Source organism: Sporisorium graminicola, chromosome SGRAM_19, assembly GCF_005498985.1.
Source record: "Sporisorium graminicola strain CBS 10092 chromosome SGRAM_19, whole genome shotgun sequence".
Lineage (NCBI taxonomy): Eukaryota > Fungi > Basidiomycota > Ustilaginomycetes > Ustilaginales > Ustilaginaceae > Sporisorium > Sporisorium graminicola.
Window position 1 is genome coordinate 339734 of NC_043728.1, and position 19096 is coordinate 358829.

At 57.2% G+C, this 19096-nt stretch overlaps 4 protein-coding genes across 4 annotated transcripts; all 4 read left to right on the plus strand.

Moving 5' to 3' along the window:
• Window positions 1–714: 714 nt before the first annotated feature.
• Window positions 715–2637, plus strand: EX895_003081 (uncharacterized protein; the record flags this gene model as incomplete). Its single annotated transcript, XM_029883679.1, has 1 exon — window positions 715–2637. One exon carries the CDS (start codon window positions 715–717, stop codon window positions 2635–2637), a length of 1923 nt encoding a protein of 640 aa, XP_029739970.1.
• A 2374-nt stretch (window positions 2638–5011) lies between these two features.
• On the plus strand, window positions 5012–10051 carry EX895_003082 (uncharacterized protein; the record flags this gene model as incomplete). Its single annotated transcript, XM_029883680.1, has 1 exon — window positions 5012–10051. The coding sequence occupies one exon, from the start codon at window positions 5012–5014 to the stop codon at window positions 10049–10051; it is 5040 nt and encodes a 1679-aa protein (XP_029739971.1).
• Window positions 10052–13017: 2966 nt separating this feature from the next.
• Window positions 13018–15570, plus strand: EX895_003083 (uncharacterized protein; the record flags this gene model as incomplete). Its single annotated transcript, XM_029883681.1, has 1 exon — window positions 13018–15570. One exon carries the CDS (start codon window positions 13018–13020, stop codon window positions 15568–15570), a length of 2553 nt encoding a protein of 850 aa, XP_029739972.1.
• A 967-nt stretch (window positions 15571–16537) lies between these two features.
• EX895_003084 (uncharacterized protein) lies at window positions 16538–19018 on the plus strand (the record flags this gene model as incomplete). The annotated part of the gene is made up of 1 exon (XM_029883682.1): window positions 16538–19018. The coding sequence occupies one exon, from the start codon at window positions 16538–16540 to the stop codon at window positions 19016–19018; it is 2481 nt and encodes an 826-aa protein (XP_029739973.1).
• Window positions 19019–19096: the final 78 nt, after the last annotated feature.

Here is a 19096-nt window from a genome sequence, read left to right on the forward strand (position 1 = left end):
AGATGCTGTGTGAGAGCAAAAGGAAAAGTAGATGCAAAGGAAGAACGAGCTCGATTCACCGCAAAGCACGCAACTGATGAAAATCGAAACCAATCCGTTGAGGGTCCGTTCGCCCGGGGTTGGCCCCAACGCGGAGCAACTGCTGCAAGAAACTCGCCGATCGATAAAAGTGCCACTATCCTCTGCGTGAAAAATCAACCACAAAACATGCACAACGCACGGCAACGTCTTGACTTGCTCGCCCCAAAAGGCTCGCAAAACTAATCAGAACTTCGCATTCGGCCGTGATCTCTGGACCGAGCCTCGAGCGAGACTGAAGTAACAGGATGCAAGAACTTCCCGAATCGTATCGAGAGGTTCTTCTTCCGCATCCCGTTCGAAGGGTGTTGGTGTCGTGTAACGCTTTCGGCTGCTGACCTCTGCGCTAAGCAGGTGCTGGAAAGACAGAGACGTTCGGGCGGACACGGCTGGCACGGAAATATGCGGTCGAGCTGGGTGCCAATAGAGACCAAAGCTGTTACGTCGTCAACGACACACAAATTAAGGATTTTGCAGTGGTGCTCCGTGCGCTCCTCGAGTTGGCTTCACAGCCACGTAGGTTGTCACTTCTTACTCCACACGCTCGCTCGCGACGACGCATGTTGAATGACAGGATCTCGCTGATCCGCCTCCCTTCCTTCCGACCTCTCCAACGAAACCAGTCGACTGCAAACCATGTCGCTCAACGTCAACCTCTCATCCAGCGCCATCCGCGACGCCTACGAAAAGGTGCTCGATGGTGCCAAGGACTATCTCGTGCTCACTTACGAAAAGGCTTCTAATGATCTTCGTGTCCAAGTGGTCGAGAATGGTGATCTGGACGATCTTAACGAGGAATTCTCCGACGGCCGCATTCAGTACGCCTTTGCTCGCGTGAAGGACCCCAACACGCAGCTGCCCAAATTTGCGCTCATCAACTGGTGCGGCGAAGGTGTGCCAGAGAACCGCAAGGGTCTTTTCGCTACCCACTCATCCGCCGTGGCTCAGTACTTGAAAGCGTATCATGTCAGCATCAATGCACGCTCCGAGGGTGATGTGGATCCCAAGCTCATCATGCGACGAATTGCAGAATCTTCCGGTGCCAACTACTCGGCGGCTGGCAAGGCTGCCAACACTCACTCGGGCGGTCCCATCGGCTCGGTGGGTTCGAGCTACAAGCCCATTGGTACGCCCGATATTCGAGGAATGCAAAAGACAGCTCCTAAGGACACGATCGCGCCTGTGGGCACCACCTATGCTTCCAAGCGAGACGAATTGCAGCAGATCCGATCTGGTTCTGCGCCAGCACCTCAGATTCCTACGGCTCCTCGTGTCAACGCACCCGCTTTCGACTCTACCCCCGCTCCTGCTCCCGCACCGTCCGGTCCCCCTGCGCCATCCGTGCCTGCTGCTCCTTCGGCATCAGTAGTGTCAGCTCCCAAACCAGCTAGCACTCCATCGATCCCACCCGCGCCTCGTCCGGAAGCTTCGTCGGCGCCACCCAAGCCCGCGGAGGACGATCGAATTCAACCCGTCGGCACTGCGTACCAGCCCGTCAGCCTGGGCAAGCCTGGCAAGCTCAACATGGCCAACCGCTTCCCCTTTGGTCAGCAGGAAGATACTTCGTCTTCATCCGCTCCTGCGCCCACGCCCCGTGTCGCCTCGGGTGGAACCGCCGGCAAGTTGACCTGGAGCCAACGACAGGAAGCGGCGCGCAAGGAACGCGAAGAAGAAGAGGCGCGCGTCAAGCAGCTTTCTTCCGGTATGCGTACTACTAGCTTTGGTACTGGCGGAGCAGGTGCGGGTTCAGCCACGGTTCCCAAGGCTCCCACTACACCAGCTGCACCGGCCGCTCCCGCTGCACCTCCTGCACCTCCTGCTCCCCCTGCTCCTGCGGCAGGGGCGGTAGCATCGGAAGAAGAAGCGGATAAAGTGCCACCTCCACCACCCGCTCCGCCTGCGCCTCCTGCTGCTGATGTCGAAGAAACCACGAAGCAACTCGGGTCTACCCATCTTGGAGGTGCGGCCGCAGGTGGTGGCGGTGGTGGTCTGCGAGGTCGCGTAGCATGGGCGTACGAGGCAGCCGAAGACAATGAACTGACGCTGGTGGAGGGAGCAATCATTTCCAACATTGAGCAGATCGACGAGGGATGGTGGTCCGGTGTGGATGAGCACGGTCAAGAAGGTCTTTTCCCCGCCTCGTACGTCGAGCTAATGGAAGGCGATGCGGAGCAGGAAGAAGCAGCTCCACCGGCGCCACCTGCTCCCCCTGCACCGCCTGCTGAGCCAGAGCAAGAAGACGACATTCCACCGCCTCCGCCTCCGCCGCCTGCACCCCCTGCAGCGGTAGCACACGAAGAAGAGGAAGCGCCTGCGCCCCCACCGCCTCCTCCTGCACCTCCCGCGCCTGCTGCTGCTGCTGGCGGAGCGTCATCGCGTGGACTGGTGTGCACTGCCATGTACGACTTTGACGCCTCGGAGGACAACGAACTGACGTTTAGTGAGGGCGACACCATCATCCACATCGACGACCAGATCAGCGACGACTGGTGGAGCGGCACCAACGAGCGTACGGGTGCCCAGGGTCTGTTCCCTGCCAACTACGTTGAGCGGGTCTAAGATGCGGCGTGGACTCATAAGGAAGAATCGATCACCTAGAGACAATCGAAAGTGTCGATCAAGATCGCAAAGCGAAAGGCAGAAGTGTGTGTTTGAACATTTGTGTGAGAAAGGTGCCCGATTGAGGTATGGGTGGATCGGGGAGCTGTACTGCGTTGGATTGTGAATATGCACACGCCTAGCCGAGATCTCGGGACAAAGGGACGAAAGGGGTTGCACTCGCTCGCTTGGTCACGAAAAATAGTGTGGGGAAAACGAGGACACTATAGCAGCTCTAGAGCGAGGCATATGGGCCTTGGAATGATCGAGAGCAGATTTGCCCATCCTAGTTCGACTTACGGGCGAAGGCATTCTCTGCCGACAGCACAACAGCTAAGCCACAGTCGTCTTGGTGTTAGCTTTAGCTGCTCGACGGTTGGACAAGGTTCGGATCAGGACGAGTAAAGGGTGTGACTGCAGCGAATTGAACTTGTGCTGCTGCCCTCGAAGCTTTCCGCCGCGGTCGTGCGGTGAGGCGGGCCGCGGCGAAAATTCGCACCGAACAAAGCGGCGGCAAGTTCGTGCGCCACAGCAAATCACGACGACGAGAGAGGCGTTCGAGTCCAGCCACAGCTTCGACATCACTAAATTCAACAAATGACGGTCAAAACAGCGAGGAGGCGGAAACACAACGTGGATTGTCTTTGTTTGTGTGTGTGTTCCTGAAACAGAGTGCAGCGAGACCAGGTGCAGCAGTAGGAAACAGTTTGCGCAGGGAATGCATGAAAACAAACGTCGTCGATAGAGAGACAGTAAGACGGTGCTAGTCATTCTATCAAGTGTAGGGACAAGGAACGAAGCAAACGAGGATCGCCGGTTGGAAAGGATTGGTGAAAGCAGGAGCCTCGATAGTCGACACGACGGACAACAGCAACCTGCATGTCCTGGCCAAGCTCCAAACCCTATCTCGCAGCAAGGTGCATCGTGAAAATCGAGGGGGGATGCGCTGCAAATCCACACAGCAAGTTTGACTGAGGGGAGATCGACAGTCTCGCATATGCGCACAGAGACGCGCGCTTTTGTGCCGGAATCGAGTCGAGTACCGCCGATAGGGGTCAGTCAAGAGAGAGAGCGAGAAAAGTGTGCCGCCACGTCTGGAGTAGAAGCGGCGTTCTTCTGTTTTTAACCCCCGCTCTGCGATGACTCTGCTGCTGCTGCTGCGAAGTTCACCTGTTCTGCGCATCGGCTGCACACAAAAGACGCACAGATGGGTATTTACTTATGTCTTTATTGGATTTTTTTCCAATTTACTGTACATAGAGATGATTAACGCTGCTGCAAAGTGGATGATGGCCTAAGCTTCTCTTGCAGCAAACCCCTTTTTTCCGCTTTTCCTTTTCAATTTTAGAAAGGCAGAGTCGTGCGTCGGTGAGGAGTGCGGCTGCTGGCAGCGAGCGTCTCTCTGTTGCTGTGCCTGCCCGCCGCTCTCTGACTTTAGGCCGTCTCGGCGCGCAATTTTGCTGGAAGAGAGATAGATGCGCGCTGTGTGCGGCTGGATCAATTTTGGTCTCAATCATTTTAGTGTTCGAGCTGCGTTCGAGCGCTGCGTTGGGTTGCTTTGTTGCGCTTCGCTGTTAGTAACGAAACGAACTTGGGTTGGCTTTGACACTCTGCCGCAACTCTTCCCCTCTCTGTCTCTGTCTCTCTCGCTCTTCATCGACTCGTCGATTCGTCTTGCGGGCCTCGACCTTACCATACCCTTTCAACATCACCATCATCATCATTCACCTTCGCCTACAAACCTCTTCGTCGCGGTCTCGATCGATTGACCACAGGTGCAGAGACGATTCGACCATCAATCTTTCGATCGTACGACACTTCTACACGCATACGCACGCGCATTCCTGACTGCCTACCGATCTACTTCCGCTCGTTTCCTTGCTTCATCTTGAAGCTCGTACTTTTGCTTGGCATGCTATTCGTCAGCTAGAGCGCATATCGTCAGCCGCAGTCAGTCTACACGCACGCATCAGTCCTCACATTGCAACGTCAGCTCTCCGAAAGCGCGCTCCACAGCACCCAGATACATCCGCGCGAGTGCGCGCATCCCGTATACTGCCATTCGCTTTCTTCTAGAGGTCGTCTGTATCGCTCAACTGCGATCCTTCAACCAACACAAGAGTGGTTCGTGCCTCTTGTTTCTCACCGAATAGCCTTCTATATGTGCACGACCAACGCCCACCACCATCTCTTGCCGCGTCGCCCCCATTCCTATACGCCCGCGTCATCTCCTAGACACTGACCGTGCACCTTCGTCTATCGCCTCACGCCGCTGCCAATCATCGACGTCACATCTACTCCTTCTGTCTAGCCGACCTAGTTCGACATTCAACCCATGTCGGATATATCCTACACCAACGGCCTTGAAGCCGGCACGTCCAACTCAGCACAACAACAACAACAACAACAACAACAACAACAACAACAACAACAACAACAACAACAGCAGCAGCAGCAGCAGCAGCAGCAATCCTTGCACCAACCTCGTCGCTCCGAGACAGGTCAGTCCGAGGGTGGAAGCTCCTACTATTCCAACGCCTCTGATGGCGCCGACGAGCTGCCTCGTGCTGCTGCATCTATGACGCTCGCAGGCTCTTCTCAATCATCGCCAGCTGGTCCTTCCGGCTCACAGAATCGTCTTCAACCTCCCTCGACATCTGTTTTATCCGCTGCTGCTGGCGGTGCCGGCGGCGTGCCCATGTCGCAGTCGCGTTCGCACGAACCTGCCACTGCAGCCAACGTCACTGACGAGATTGCACAGCAACTACCACTACGCCCATCAACGTCATTTGCGGACAGCCTTGCTACAGACTCGCTTGGCTCACGCAGTCGCGCAGACATGGACAGGATCAAGAGCCGCGCCGTCGATCCAGGTTGGAGCTGGGAAAAGGAAAAGGAAAAGTACGATCTCGCCGGCTCCATCCGCTCCAACAGCCTCGAGTCCAGACCTAACCTACCTTCGCGTGGCTCTTCTCGATTTGCACCTCGTATCGATACGAGCAGCTTTTCCCGATCCACCGACGCCGCTGAACCTACCTCAGCTACTCGCTCCGGGCTACTGTCCAATGTCGCCTCGCCTCAAAACGCACAACCGCCTTCCAACGCCATCGCGGGAAGCACGCAAGATCGTCCATCGCCTGTCTCCGCCGTGGCCGCACCTCTGAATGTAGGTGCAAACACGGCTGGTGGTCCCGCGCAATCCAGCTCACCAGCCCTCCTGCAAGACCAGCAGAAACCATCTCAACCCTCCTCCTCTTCCTCCTCTGGCGGCACCTCGAGACGACGCGATCAAACCTGCCAAGCGTGTAGCAAGGTCATGACCGGCCAATTTGTTCGAGCTCTCGGCAGCGTCTACCATCTCGATTGCTTCCGCTGCAATGACTGCAACAAGGTCGTCGCCGCCAAGTTCTTCCCCGCCACCGACGACATGGTCGACTCGTCCGGCACTGGACGTCTCTTCCCACTCTGCGAGACCGACTATTTCCGCCGTCTTGATCTCATTTGCGCAAAGTGCAGCGGTGCGCTCAGAGGCAGCTACATCACCGCTCTTGGCAAAAAGTTCCACGTCGAACACTTCACCTGTTCCGTCTGCCCCACCGTATTTGGTCCGCAAGACAGCTACTACGAGCACGACGGTCACGTCTTCTGCCACTTCCATTACAGTACGCGCTTCGCCATCAAGTGCACCGGCTGCAAGACCGCCATCCTCAAACAATTTGTCGAGATCAACCGCAACAACAACGACGAGCATTGGCATCCAGAGTGCTACATGATCCATAAATTTTGGAACATCAAGCTCTGTCCCACCGGATCCACCCCCAAGGATGGCGCTCAAGCCTTGGCCGAGGTGGCTGCCGCCGACAACGACACCGACAGCCCTCAGCCCGGCCAAGGTGAAGCTGTCGAGTCCGCACCAGGTCAAGCCGCTCCTTCGCGCACTGAGCCATCCCCCGATGCCACCGAAATCGAGGCTTCGGAGACGCCCTCAAGCCTCAAGCACAAGCAGAAGCAGATGGAGGAGCGTGTCTACCGCATCTGGACCGTGCTTTCTGCTTTCGAAGAGAGCTCGGCAGCGTGCATCTCCGAAATGCTTCGCCACGTCAGCAGCGGTCGCTATCTTGGCGGTGTCCGCATGGCTGAAAAGTTCATCCTGCATGTCGAAATTCTCTTCTCTGCCATCGACGACTTGGAAGCCAATTTCCGCAAGGAGGAGGCCAAAGGCATCTCGCACATCCGTGAAGCTAGGATGCTGTGCAAGAAGATCGTCAACTTCTTCTCCTTGCTCTCGCACACCCAGGAAACGGGTGCTAGGAGGATGGGCATCACGCAGGAGCTCCTGTCTCTCGTCACAGGTCTCGCGCACTACCTCAAGATTCTGATCCGCATCGCTCTCACGGGCGCTCTGAAGCTCGACCGCGAATACGGCAACGAAGAGGCATTGCACTGGTTCTTGAGCCAATTGGCCTTCTCCGCCAAACTCGGCAGCATCACGGCCGACGACAAGCAAGGCACGCAGCCACCCAACACCAACACTGTCGGCCCTGATGGAAAGTGGTACGGTTACCGTTCTCTGCCTCGCTCCACCAGCTCCGGTTCCAGCGAGAACGGCGAGGCAGCTACCGATCTCTGCGTTGCGTGCGGATCGACTGTAGAGGAAGAGTGTCTACGCATGGGCGTCAATCTGCGATGGCATTCGAATTGTCTCAAATGTTCGACGTGCCAGCGACCGGCTTTGCGCGAAGGCGCGTCAACGAAAAAGCAACCCGAGCCAGTTCCAGGCGCACCCGAGCCATTGCCAGCCTCGCATTACGGCCTCGAGTCAAAGCGCAGGCAGGCGGATGGCAGCGTTAGCAGTCAGAACGGGTCGCGTTCGGTGTCGTCCACCTCTTGGTCGCACGCGTGCTTCTGCCCCAATTGTGCAGGCGGCAGACAGCTGCGCTCGGGCTTCGAGGCGGTTACCAGGCTGGAACAGTATGCCTTCCTGCTGCGTGTCGCTCTCAATCGACTCTTTGCGCTGTTGCGCAAGCGAGGTGTTGTTCCGCCATCGCCGACAGTGACGGCATCACGCCAACTGGGCGAAGCGGACGCTTCGACGTCGAGCGCGATCACGCCAGCCGATGCGGACCAAGAAGTGTCGATGCACGAGGCGTACCGGGACTCGCAGGATATAAAGCGCATGAAGTCGGTCAATCTCAATCGCAAGTTGTCGACCAAAGCCAGGGTGCCGCGCATCTCTACTGTGGTGGGTAGTCCTTCGGGACGCCAAACGACGACGTCGGACATGCAGCGGCCTTCTCCCTCAGACTCGAATCTACAGACCGACAGCAGGCATTCGCCACGCTACGCTAGTCCCGGCTCGTCGCCAAGGGAGCCCAGCTCACCCTTCCAGCGTGAAGGCGGATCATCTCGAGAGCCTTCACCGTCGAGTCGCCCACGACAAGCACAGCAGCAGCAGGGTTATCAGCAGCAGCAGCAGCAGCAGCAGCAGCAACAGCAACAGCAACAGCAACAGCAACAGCAACAGCAACAGCAGCCGCACAAACAGCAGCAAGTGTTCCAACCGGTGCAGCAGCATTTGCCGTTTGCGCTCCCTCCTCAGCAGCAGCCTCCGCAGCTTGGTGTTGGTGCTGCAGGACGTTCCGGATCGCCCTCAGCCATGGAACTTGGCTCGATCGTGCCTATTCGACCGGCTTTTGCACGCCACAACACCGATGTCAAGATTCGCGAGGATGGGCCCATGCGACAGCCTTCAGGTGACGAAATGCTGCGCGACACGAGGAGCGAGGACGGCATCACCCTCGCCGACATTCCGCACATCTTGGAGGCGGAACAGGCGCGAGAACAACATCGACCGCTGCCAAGCGAAGGTGCGCGCTGCATCTCGGAGCTATCTGCTCTGGAGCTGTTCATCGTCAAGCACATGGCTGTGATGTACTTACAGCAGTCGGCATTGCGAGACCACGTCAACCTGGACGATCTGATCGAATTTATCGAGACGCGAAAGAACACGTTCTGGGGCAAGATCTTCAAAGGTGGCAAGGACAAAAAGGAGATCAAGAAAAAGGGTGTGTTTGGCATCCCACTCGAGATCCTCGTCGAGCGCAACGGTGCCGATTCGACGTTGGGTGCCAGCGCAGCGCATTTGCGCGTGCCTTCGTTCATCGACGATGTCATCTCGGCCATGAAGCAGATGGATTTGTCGGTCGAGGGTATCTTCCGCAAGAACGGCAACATCCGTCGACTCAAGGAGCTCTCGGAAGCGCTGGATCGTGATAGTTCGTCGGTGAATTTGCTAGACGACAATCCGGTGCAGCTGGCCGCGCTTCTCAAGAAATTCTTGCGCGAATTGCCGGATCCGCTCATGACATTCAAGCTGCACAAGCTGTTTGTCATGTCGCAGAAGCTCGAGTCCGAGGTGGAGCGCCATCGCATCCTGCACATGGTGACGATCTTGCTGCCCAAGGGCCACCGCGATACTATGGAGGTGCTGTTCGCTTTCCTCAAGTGGGTGGCGTCGTTTTCGCACATTGACGAAGAGACGGGCAGCAAGATGGACCTGCCCAACTTGGCGACGGTGATCTGTCCGAACATCTTGTACAGCAAGGGCACGGATCCGACCAAGGACGAGACGTTTTTGGCGAATCGGGCGGTGTCGTACCTGCTCGAGCATCAAGATGAGATCTGGAAGGTACCGGAGGAGCTCGAAGCTGTGTTGCAGGATAAGGATCTGATGAGCGCTTCTGCGGATCTTACGTCGCGCGATATCTTGAAGAAGTGCGAAAAGTACGCGAGGCTGCGCCAGCAGCAGCGTAGTGGTGTGGGTATGGGACGCAACGGCAGTGGTGCTGGGGGACCGCTTCACTCGGGAGAATTGCATAACCGACATCGACCGGACGTGCACCCGCCCACAACGATGCGTCAGGTGCAGCAGCGCGAACAGATGATGCTCCAGCAACAAGCGGGCCACAGGCAGTATTCGAGCGGCAATGGTGCGTCGACGCCGCTGGGCACCGAGTTCTCACGTAGCCCGGATAAGCAGGGTCCGTGGTCCGCAGGTGCGGTGCCACCGCCGGCGGGGTTCAGCATGAGTCCGACCGACCGTGCACCGCTGAGCAGCCAGACGAACACTCCGCAGAAACTTGGCACCTCAGCCCAGGCGAATGGAGGTTTCTATCAAGGTCAAGGCTTTGCTCAGCAGCATCAGCATGTGATGCGCTCTCAGCCCAGTGGTGGGTTCCAATCGCAGAACTACGGCTATTCGCCGCCGCCACAGCAGCAGCAGCAACAGTCGACATCGCACGATCCAGCATATACTCGATTCTACCGCAACCCGAATGGTAGCGGCGCCAGCGCTGTCGAGCAAAACTCTTCTTAGATATCTTTCTTTTTCTCAATGCAATGAAGTGGTGTTGATGAACGGTGCTCGCTGTGCTCAGCCTGTGTGCGTCACTGAGTCAATGGTGGATTTTTTGACAGGTGCGAGACGTGAAGCGGTCCATGTGGGACAGATGGAGGGGGAGAGGGTGTGAGCGGGATGGGGAGCTGCGGGACGTCGTATGCGTGGGTGAGAGAAAGTTGGGTGGGAAGCGTGTCTGGTGTGAGTGGGAGTGAGGCGGTTATCTGCAGAGCGCGGGTGAGGGTTCGAGGGTGAAATCGTTGACGTGCATGAATATGCACAAGACGTTGCAGCCAGCCCCTGTCAAAATTACCACAAAGCCGCACCGAAAGCGTTACCCCTCTGGAGTTAATCAAAGGTGTGCCCCATTTGAGTTGTGCTTGGCGCTAGAACTGGTTCTTTACGTGGCATCGAAGCTACCCGAGCAACTCGAATGGAAGCGAGGGGTAGCGTCGGATGCGAGAAGCTGACAAGTGACTTGGGAAGGGTCGTGTGGGCCTAGGGGAGGCATCCGAGCGTCGATCGGAATTCACAGAGGAGTAGTGGAACGGTGTCGGGTTGGTATCGGACCGCCGCCTCCCTTGCTCATGTCCCCGTCGGCTCGTGCATATTGACTATGGGTGGAGGATCAGATTCATGCGTTGCAGCGGAAGGTTTGGAAGTGAGATATGAATAGAGTGGAACAAGTGCTCTCCGTGAAGCGGATGTCTTCTCGCCTTCTCGTCTTCCTTTCCATCTATCACAGCTCCAATCACGGTTTTTGCATACAATCCTCCATACTTCCTCCGCACGGTGGGTTTTTGCATTATCAAGCTTCTACTGCTCGTTCACGAGGTGGTCTTCGTGCTTCGAGCGATACCTCAAAAGCACGCTCCTCGCCACAACTACACCGGGGCAAGTCAAGGTCAAGTTGGTTATCGCTGATCGAGGACTGTCTCGAGACAGATAATGCCTGTGCGACATCAAGGCGCCTCTGCCCCCGTATTTGCAGGATCTTCGAGCCCAACATCACCACCACCGCCACGTAGACCATCGGTTCCGACATCACCGCGCTCAACGGAGCGCTGCATTAGCGTTGCAGGGGCCGGAGCATTCAGCCCACCTGGACGGTCTTTTTCGGACCCGTTGACCGTCGCCCCGCCTGCTAGCTTCAAGTCAACGTCGAACGACTACGACATGGAGGCGCAGAAGAAGGTGACAGCGGGAGAGGGAAGAGTGCCGTACGGTCCAGGATTCTATATCCCCCCTCCCGGGTATCAAAGCTCGTCGTTGGGTGTACGATGTGATCCGCGAATCGAAGGTAGTGGCGAAGTTAGAGGAATTAATCGCTCAAGACAAGCAGAACCGGAGCCGGGTCGCCAGACCTCGACGAAGTTTCGGCAAGGTGCGGACCGAGAGACCACACGTCGCCTTCGCAGGAAGTCGACGGATGCGGGTTGTGCGTCTCTGTGCGGTAGTTTGATCCTCTGGACAGTGCTCCCGATCCTGTTTACAGCATCGCAGACGTCTCTGCTCTCCAGGTATGGCTCGAAGAACGGCAGCACAGCATCAGTTGCTTTGATCTGGGCTGCGATCTTTCTCGAACTCTACGCAGCATTGGTGTCGACTGTAGGACTGTTAGTAGTGGTCGTGCTTCCGGCTGCCTCGAAGGTAGTTGTGGACGGAGGAAGACACGTCAGAAGAAACACTGTCATTTCAAGCGTGATGGACTCCTTGCCCACCGTATGCGCGGTCGCGGTCTGCCTCGGTGCGGCATTGCAACTCCTTTCGTTGCTGATGCACGCTTTGCAATCCCAAGAAAAGTCAATCGCCTACAGCGTTGCGACAGCTCTCGCCACTTCACTTCTCCTCACCCTGGGCAGCATCGTTGGGAAATTGCATCTCGACGGTCATTTGAACCGCAGTGGACACCAGCGTCGCAACAAACGCAAGTCTGGCTCCAGAAGCGCAAAAACGCCGCATCTTCCAACGGCCGAGCCTGGCACTCCATCGCGATCATCCTCGTCTACCTCTTCGCACGGTGCCAAGTACGTCCCTGACTACGGCTTGGATTCCGACAGTGAGAGCGATGATGATAAGCACAGGGTTAGGCATCCACAGGCTGACTGGATGGACCGCGTATTGGAGCCTGCGGTTCGAAGCCCTTTGCTCAATACTCCCGGCTCGCTGCGCTGAACTGCAACAATGCCTTGCATTTTCAATCCGTCACAACACAGTGCTCTGTTTCAAAGCACTTGCGCAATCCAATCCCGCACAACACTTTGACTGTGGAGAAGGGAAGCAGTCTTACGGCTGTAATTGAGCTGTGATTATGATTGAACTGCGACAAACAGTTTGACCTACCAACGCGCGGAAGAGGATAAAGAGGGCGGACAGATGCGCTGCAAGGTGCTCCCACGCCTTAAAGCTTGAGTACAAGCAGCCATGCCGACGAAAGCGGACAATGCGCTGCGCTGTGTTTGTGCGCTTCTACAGTACAGTACCTCTGAAAGTGATTGATGCAACTGGGGACAGGCCAAAATCTGACCTTTCTTTCTACAGTCACAATCGCACCCTTTGTCATCACGCGACGCCTTCGTTCCGCGCGTTTGGCCTTTTCATCACCCTGACGCTGCGCACAGAGGGTGCTTCCGCTCGGCACCAGATCAGTACAAGAATCCCGAAATGAAGTGCGGAAGCAGACGTTGGTGTGGACGTAGCTGCCATTCTCTGCGCTCTTCTTGGCCTTGAAGTGCTCATCAAAGTGATCCTTTGTGCATCAGGCAGATGGGCAGCGGAGGCGGAGCGACCGATAGACTGTCGCAGTCTACTGAGACGCTAAGGCCGCCGCAATGCGCAAGCATATAAGTAGAGGTCCCAAGGAGCGACGGATACCTTCCCGAACACCACTATCAACTTTAACAAGAACATATCCCACATCCCGAATCCCACATCACGAGTTTACGATGAGTAGTACCCAGCCTACGCTTGTAGGCGAGGACGCTCCGCCTCTGATGCTCATCCTCGACAATGATAGCAGCCAGCTGGAAGAGTGGCTCGCCAGTCATCCTCCTAGCCGTCTAGGCATGCCTGCAGCCTTCAACAACGGCGTGGTCCCCCGTCCCCTCTGGGTGCTCGGCGTTCCTTCGATGGACCAGCTGGCGGAGCTCTCGCACACTATCACAAACGTGGAAACATTTACCAAAGCCAAAGAGCTGACCCGTGATGCTGCCGCCAAAGTCTCACAGATCCAAAACAATGACGATATCCCTGTCCGGTCTCAGGGCAAGCTTGCAAGCAAAAGCAAAAAGCAATGCAGGACCGAGGTGCAAGACACCTTTCACGACCAGATTATTCACCTCGCTGCCGAACACCCCTTGTGCAATCAGGGTAGATGGACCATCATCATGAAACCCTCGCAGATCGACGGCGTTTTTGCCAATCTCGCCAAGAGCCTTGTCTCCGGCGACTTGCGCAAGCATGGCAATATCCTCGGTCTCCGTGCTCGAATGCTCCCCTTCGAAGAGAGCACTTTCGACATCAACAAGAGTGGCCCCAAACGTCCCAAGACATCGCGCGGTCGCCGAAGCTCTGGCGGCAGTAGCAAGTCTGACGGCTCAGCTTTCGACGCACCTAAGGCAACGCTCGGCATTGACGTATTCTTCCGCCCTGCCTGGAACTCGTCGGCCGCTCGAGACGTGCTCAAGATCATCGCAAACGTCAGCGGCAGGATGGCTTCGTTCTGCAAGTCTAGCCTACACTCTCGTCTAGGCATCAAGAGCGGTCATCAGCTGGCTACTCACACAAGCCTGTACACCTCCAAGGCGCTGACCTCGCCTGCTGATGCAAAGCTCTGGACCCGAGAGCGCGGCTCCAATGACGGCACGATGGATGATGCTTCTAGCCAGGTTGATGCTGCTGAATCTTCGAGCAGAAGCCAAGCTTCCGCATCTTCTCCAGATACCGTCATCTCCTCGCCTCCAGACAGGCCAGCCCCGCTGAAAACGACCAAGCGGCAGCTTGAGCAAGTACCGACCATCGATGCGACTTCCAAGGCAGAGAAACCGACTCACAAGAAAGCTCGCAACGATGCGGGCGAAGCTGACGAGGAGCCATCCCGCCTTAGGGCTGTCGAGACTACAGTTCCCATGGTCGAAGAAGTTCCGGCAGGTGTCGAAGAGTCTCAGGATGAGCCAATGCTGCCCGTCCGAACCACTTCTAATATGACTGCACCAAACGCAACTCGAAGTGGCTTGCAGATTGTGCTGGAGCCAGAACAGAACCAGCCAAACACGACCACTTCCGTTGCTCCTGAAGGACTCGAACATGACGATTCTCCAAAGCCTACCGCTTCGAGTGCCCAACCAAAGCACGAGGAAAACCAAATCAATGTCGAGGAATCACAGACTCAGACGCAGATCGAACCGGCACCTACTGTAGACGAATCAGTCGTCGCAGAGAGTTCGTCGCTCAAGGATCGGGATCAGATGAAAGAAGGCTTCTCGCCGCCTTCCATGAAGCCAACCACTACGTTGATTCCAAAGGTCAACACCGCATACACGGTGTCTCACGCAGAGAAGGATGGCACAGAGGTAAAGCCGATTGACCAGCCGAGCCGAAATTCGGCTGACGAACTGCAGGAAATTCCTGCTGCTAACGACAACGGCCGACCGAGGGTATCTGTCTTGATGGCCTCCGAAGTAAAGACAGACTTGACTTCGTCGTTCACACCTGCATTCAGCATTGATGCTGAAACGGCTCCACCCGCCGTTAAGGAAGCGCAGCAAGTGAGGGCTCCCCAGTCTACTTCCAGCAACGTCACGATCCCCGGTTTGAGCGACCTAGTCGGGTTCGTCGCCGAACCCATCGTCCAGCAGCAAGGCTTGAGTGGCGTGAGGGATGAAAAGGATGTAGCGCAGACCGTACAGGTCAAATACGAGCCTTTGGTCGCCTCGAGCAAGCCTGGGACGCTCGCTGAACCCCCCGAAGTCAGTGGTGGCGGTGCTGCTGCTGTGGGCATCGGTGCCCTCGACGAAGCTCCTTCTCAGTCTCCGCAGAAGGAAGAAATGGCCGCCGATAATGGGCAAAGGAACTTCAATTCTACTGTTGTGCCTCCCAATGAAGAGGACAAGCACAAGACGAGCTCTGCTGGAATTGAAGTCATTGCCGAATCAAGCCAAAAGGCCCTCATGCCAGCTCAGGACGAAAAGACCGCTATGCACGAAGACACGGGCGCACAAGCCAGTGAGCACGAGAAGTCTACAGGAAAGGCGTCAACGCCTTCCACTAGCGCTTCCGACCAAGTCAAATCTGATGAGACGGTACCGACCAAACACACAGTCAAACAGGGCGAGGAGAAAGTCCACCTAGTCGAGACATCCACAAGTGACACAGCTAAGGTTGATTCTCAGGCGGCGTCAGCTAGTGGTGGTGGAACAGCAGAGATGACGCTTGAAGAGCTCATAGTGGAAGGAGCCACGACAAGTCCGTATGGCGTCGAGGACGACAGAACAAAGTGAAGACCCGCCATCCTGGTCTCAGCACAACCGAGCCGACTCAGCTTGCACGCCTGAAGCCGTGACGGCCCAAGTCGTTGGTGAGCACTAAGCTGTGCATCAGAACCCCCACACAATGAATTAACTGAATTTCAATCCAAGTTTTGTCGTCCTCCTTGCGTTTTTGTGGGTGGCTGGCACTTAGCGTTGTGTGGGATCTGAGAACGCCATGCTCAAGTCGAGCAAAGTCGAGAAGCCAAGAAGTGCAGTTGCAGTTAGAAGTTGGACCGGACACGGCCGGAGTGTCAAACTGTGCATGTCTTTGCATGCAAGCGAGTGACGTCTTGCACCCTTCCTTGTTCGGTGTTGGTCTCGCTTGTAAAAAAATGTGGGTAAAAAATTGGCCCGCATAGGGAGGCTGAACCTTGTTCGCACCCGAATTGAAGCTTCTTGTTCTCCAGCTCTGACAGAATTCGAGACGGCGGCCTTCGCGAGCTGACAAAGACGAGGATGCCAAGACAAAGGGAGGTGACAGTAGAGCAGCGAGCGGGGGCTTGGTCGCGCGGAGAAGGAAAGGACGGGAAGCTATGTGGTCAGTGGCTCTGTCTCCTGCGATCCCGTCCCGGCTGTCCCGCGGCCAGGTCGGACATTTACCCGTGCATCGTCATCATGGGCTGCGTGTTCCTGTCCTGAGATGACTGCTGGGTGGCTCATGCCGGACCCTGGCGCTGTCTCAGGCTCTATACTTGATTGCGAACGTGCAAGCACAGGCTTGATTCCGCTGAAAGCCCTGGGACGTCTTGCTCCCCGCTCCGAATCCACCTCTGACTTGCTTTCCTTCCTCGCAAAGCTCGCCTTGCTTCCGCACCACCAACAGTGAGAGCGAGCAGGCTCTAGAGACCTCACATATACCCCGGACACTTCTCGCTCTGTCCGTCCTCGACTCTACGCCATCGTCCACTCTTGACCACACCACCCGAGATACGCAATCATGGTAACACTGACGGCCACCAGCGCAGCAGCCGAGTCGAGAATCTCACCACCTCCGCTTGCTTCGCTTCAGGCCCCTCTAGCCTCGCTTCCACCGCCTCCGCTGCAGCCACGCGTCCCCCGCGCACCCATCCGCATCATCGTCCTCTGCGATGGCACGGCCCAAGCACGCAACTGGGTCAAGACCACGCTCAACACGGCCACTCGCCTCGGCCACGGAGGACTGCATGCATCCTCCACTCTCACCAATGACGCGGATCGAGGCGACCAGGGCGATAGGAAGCGCAACTCCAGCAAAGCGAAGACGACAGCGTCTCCAGCAGCCGAATCGGGTGACTTTTTCACCAACGTTGCGCTGCTTGCCAAGTGCATTTCACAGTCGAGCGGTGTCGCTACCACATCACCGACTCCTCCTCAATCTCCCACCCTTGGCAGCAATGGCACCAGCACGCAAGCTGCAGATGCAGATGCAGCAGACAGCACCAACAAAACCGCATCCGGCGTGATGGCCCAACTCGTCTTCTACCAGTCAGGCGTCGGCACAGGCACAGGCAAGCTGCAGAACCTCTTCGACCAAGGCACAGGCTTTGCGCTCGGCTCCAAGATCGAAGAAGCCTACAGCTTTATCGTCGACAACTATCAACCCGGCGACGAGCTGTTCTTCTTCGGCTTTTCGCGCGGCGCCTACACGGCACGCTGCATCACCGGATTCATCAACTGGTGCGGCGTGCTGAACAAGGTCGAAATGACGCATTTTGCCGATATCTGGGCTGCGTACCAGCGACGTGACCCGGACGATATTGCATCGGAAGCAGCAGCGGCCGAGGTGCTTTATGCGGCGACCCAGAAGTACCCCTCTGCGGAAAGCGAGTCATTGGCGACGAGTATGTATGTGTACAACCTGGAGCACAATGCCAAGTTGAGCGATGCCGAGCGGAAAGCACTGTTGGAGGGGCGAAAGCGCGAGTGTGCGGAGCGCAGGAAGCGAAGCATGATCGTGCCGCCGCAGATCAAAGTGGTTGGGGTATGGGACACCGTATCCGCCCTAGGCTTCCCGGGCTTGTTCCAAGACAATGCGATGATCGATTTCTTCGACTTCTACGACCCGGGCTTGGGCAGCAACATCCAATTCGGCTTCCACGCGCTCAGCCTCGAGGAAGACCGCAAGGACTTTCTGCCGACCATGTGGTACCAGCCCAGCGTTGCGTCTACGCCGAGCGGGAACGGCGAGATTTCGGTCCGTGGGCAGCATATGCGCAGCAAGCAGCTGCTCAAGCAGTGTTGGTTCCAGGGTGTTCACACGGACTGTGGCGGAGGGTATCAGTGGCACGGCCTGTCGGATCTCACACTAATCTGGATGGTCTCGCAGCTCGTGGACCCACATGTGCTCCCGGACGGCTCAACGACGCTCCGCCCGCTGCTCAACATCGACCTCGGCCTGCTGGCCACCATCTTGGACCGCCGGCGCGAGTGGGCGCAGCAGCCCCCGCACCGTTCGCGCCCTACAGTCAACTACCAGCACGCGCGCACCGTGTGCCAGCGCTCCTGGGACGCCGCGACCATGAAGCGCACTGTCTGGGCCAACATGGCCAAGTCGGGCGCGACACACGAATCTATCCACGCGAGTGTGGTGCGTGGCGGCCGACTGAATCCGGATACCTCGCCGCAGTTCACCGAGCTGCGCCGCGACGACGCTGAGGGGTTAAAGCGCATGTGGGAAGAGGCTCAGGACTGGCAGAACGCGCTGAGGCCGACCGAGAAGCTGCTGTATTGGGAGAGGAGGGGGCCATACCCGTGGATCCCACAGGCGGGCGATGCGTACATGAACCCGCTGCTGGCACCGCTGATCATCTCGGGTGGCTGGAATATCCCCGAGCTGGCGGGCAGGGCGGTGAAGGATGTGGTCATCAGTGCCGCCAGGGAGAGGCTCAAGGTCGAAAGCGCGAGTATGGACGTCGACGACAGCGAGGAGGTGCCTCATGGAAACAGCGATGGTGCGGCGGACGTCGACGACCAGCCGCTCGAGGGTTGGGGCGAGACCACTGCCCCCACCCCCACCATCACCAAAACCACCACTGTATCCACGACCACTTCCAACCCCTCCACGGCCCCACCGCAACAAGCCTACCCGCTCATCCCCTCGAAAGAGCTCGGCGAAAACCCTATCGACCCCAGTGCCCACCCGCACCTCCACACACTCTGGCAGCACCTCTACTCGCTCTCCTTGACGCCCAATGCGCTCGTCGCCGACTTGCTCAACCTGCGTCTTGTCCCAAGAGACAACCTGAACCAAACCGCCTTGCAAAACTGGCTCTGGGACCTGGGCGATAAGCTGGCCGGCTACCCGGACGACGTCAAGGTGCAGGCGCTGACCGCTGGGCTGCTGCCGAGCGAGAGGAGGAGGCAGAGGAGGAGGAGGAAGGAGGGGGACCGCGTGAAGGGAAAGGATCGCAAGGATGCGGGCAAGTCGGTCGATTTGTGAAGCTGGGCGTGTGGAGCTGTACAAACACATTCAGCTTGTTTCTCCGTCTGGCATTGTGCTCCGGCTCACATCTAACTA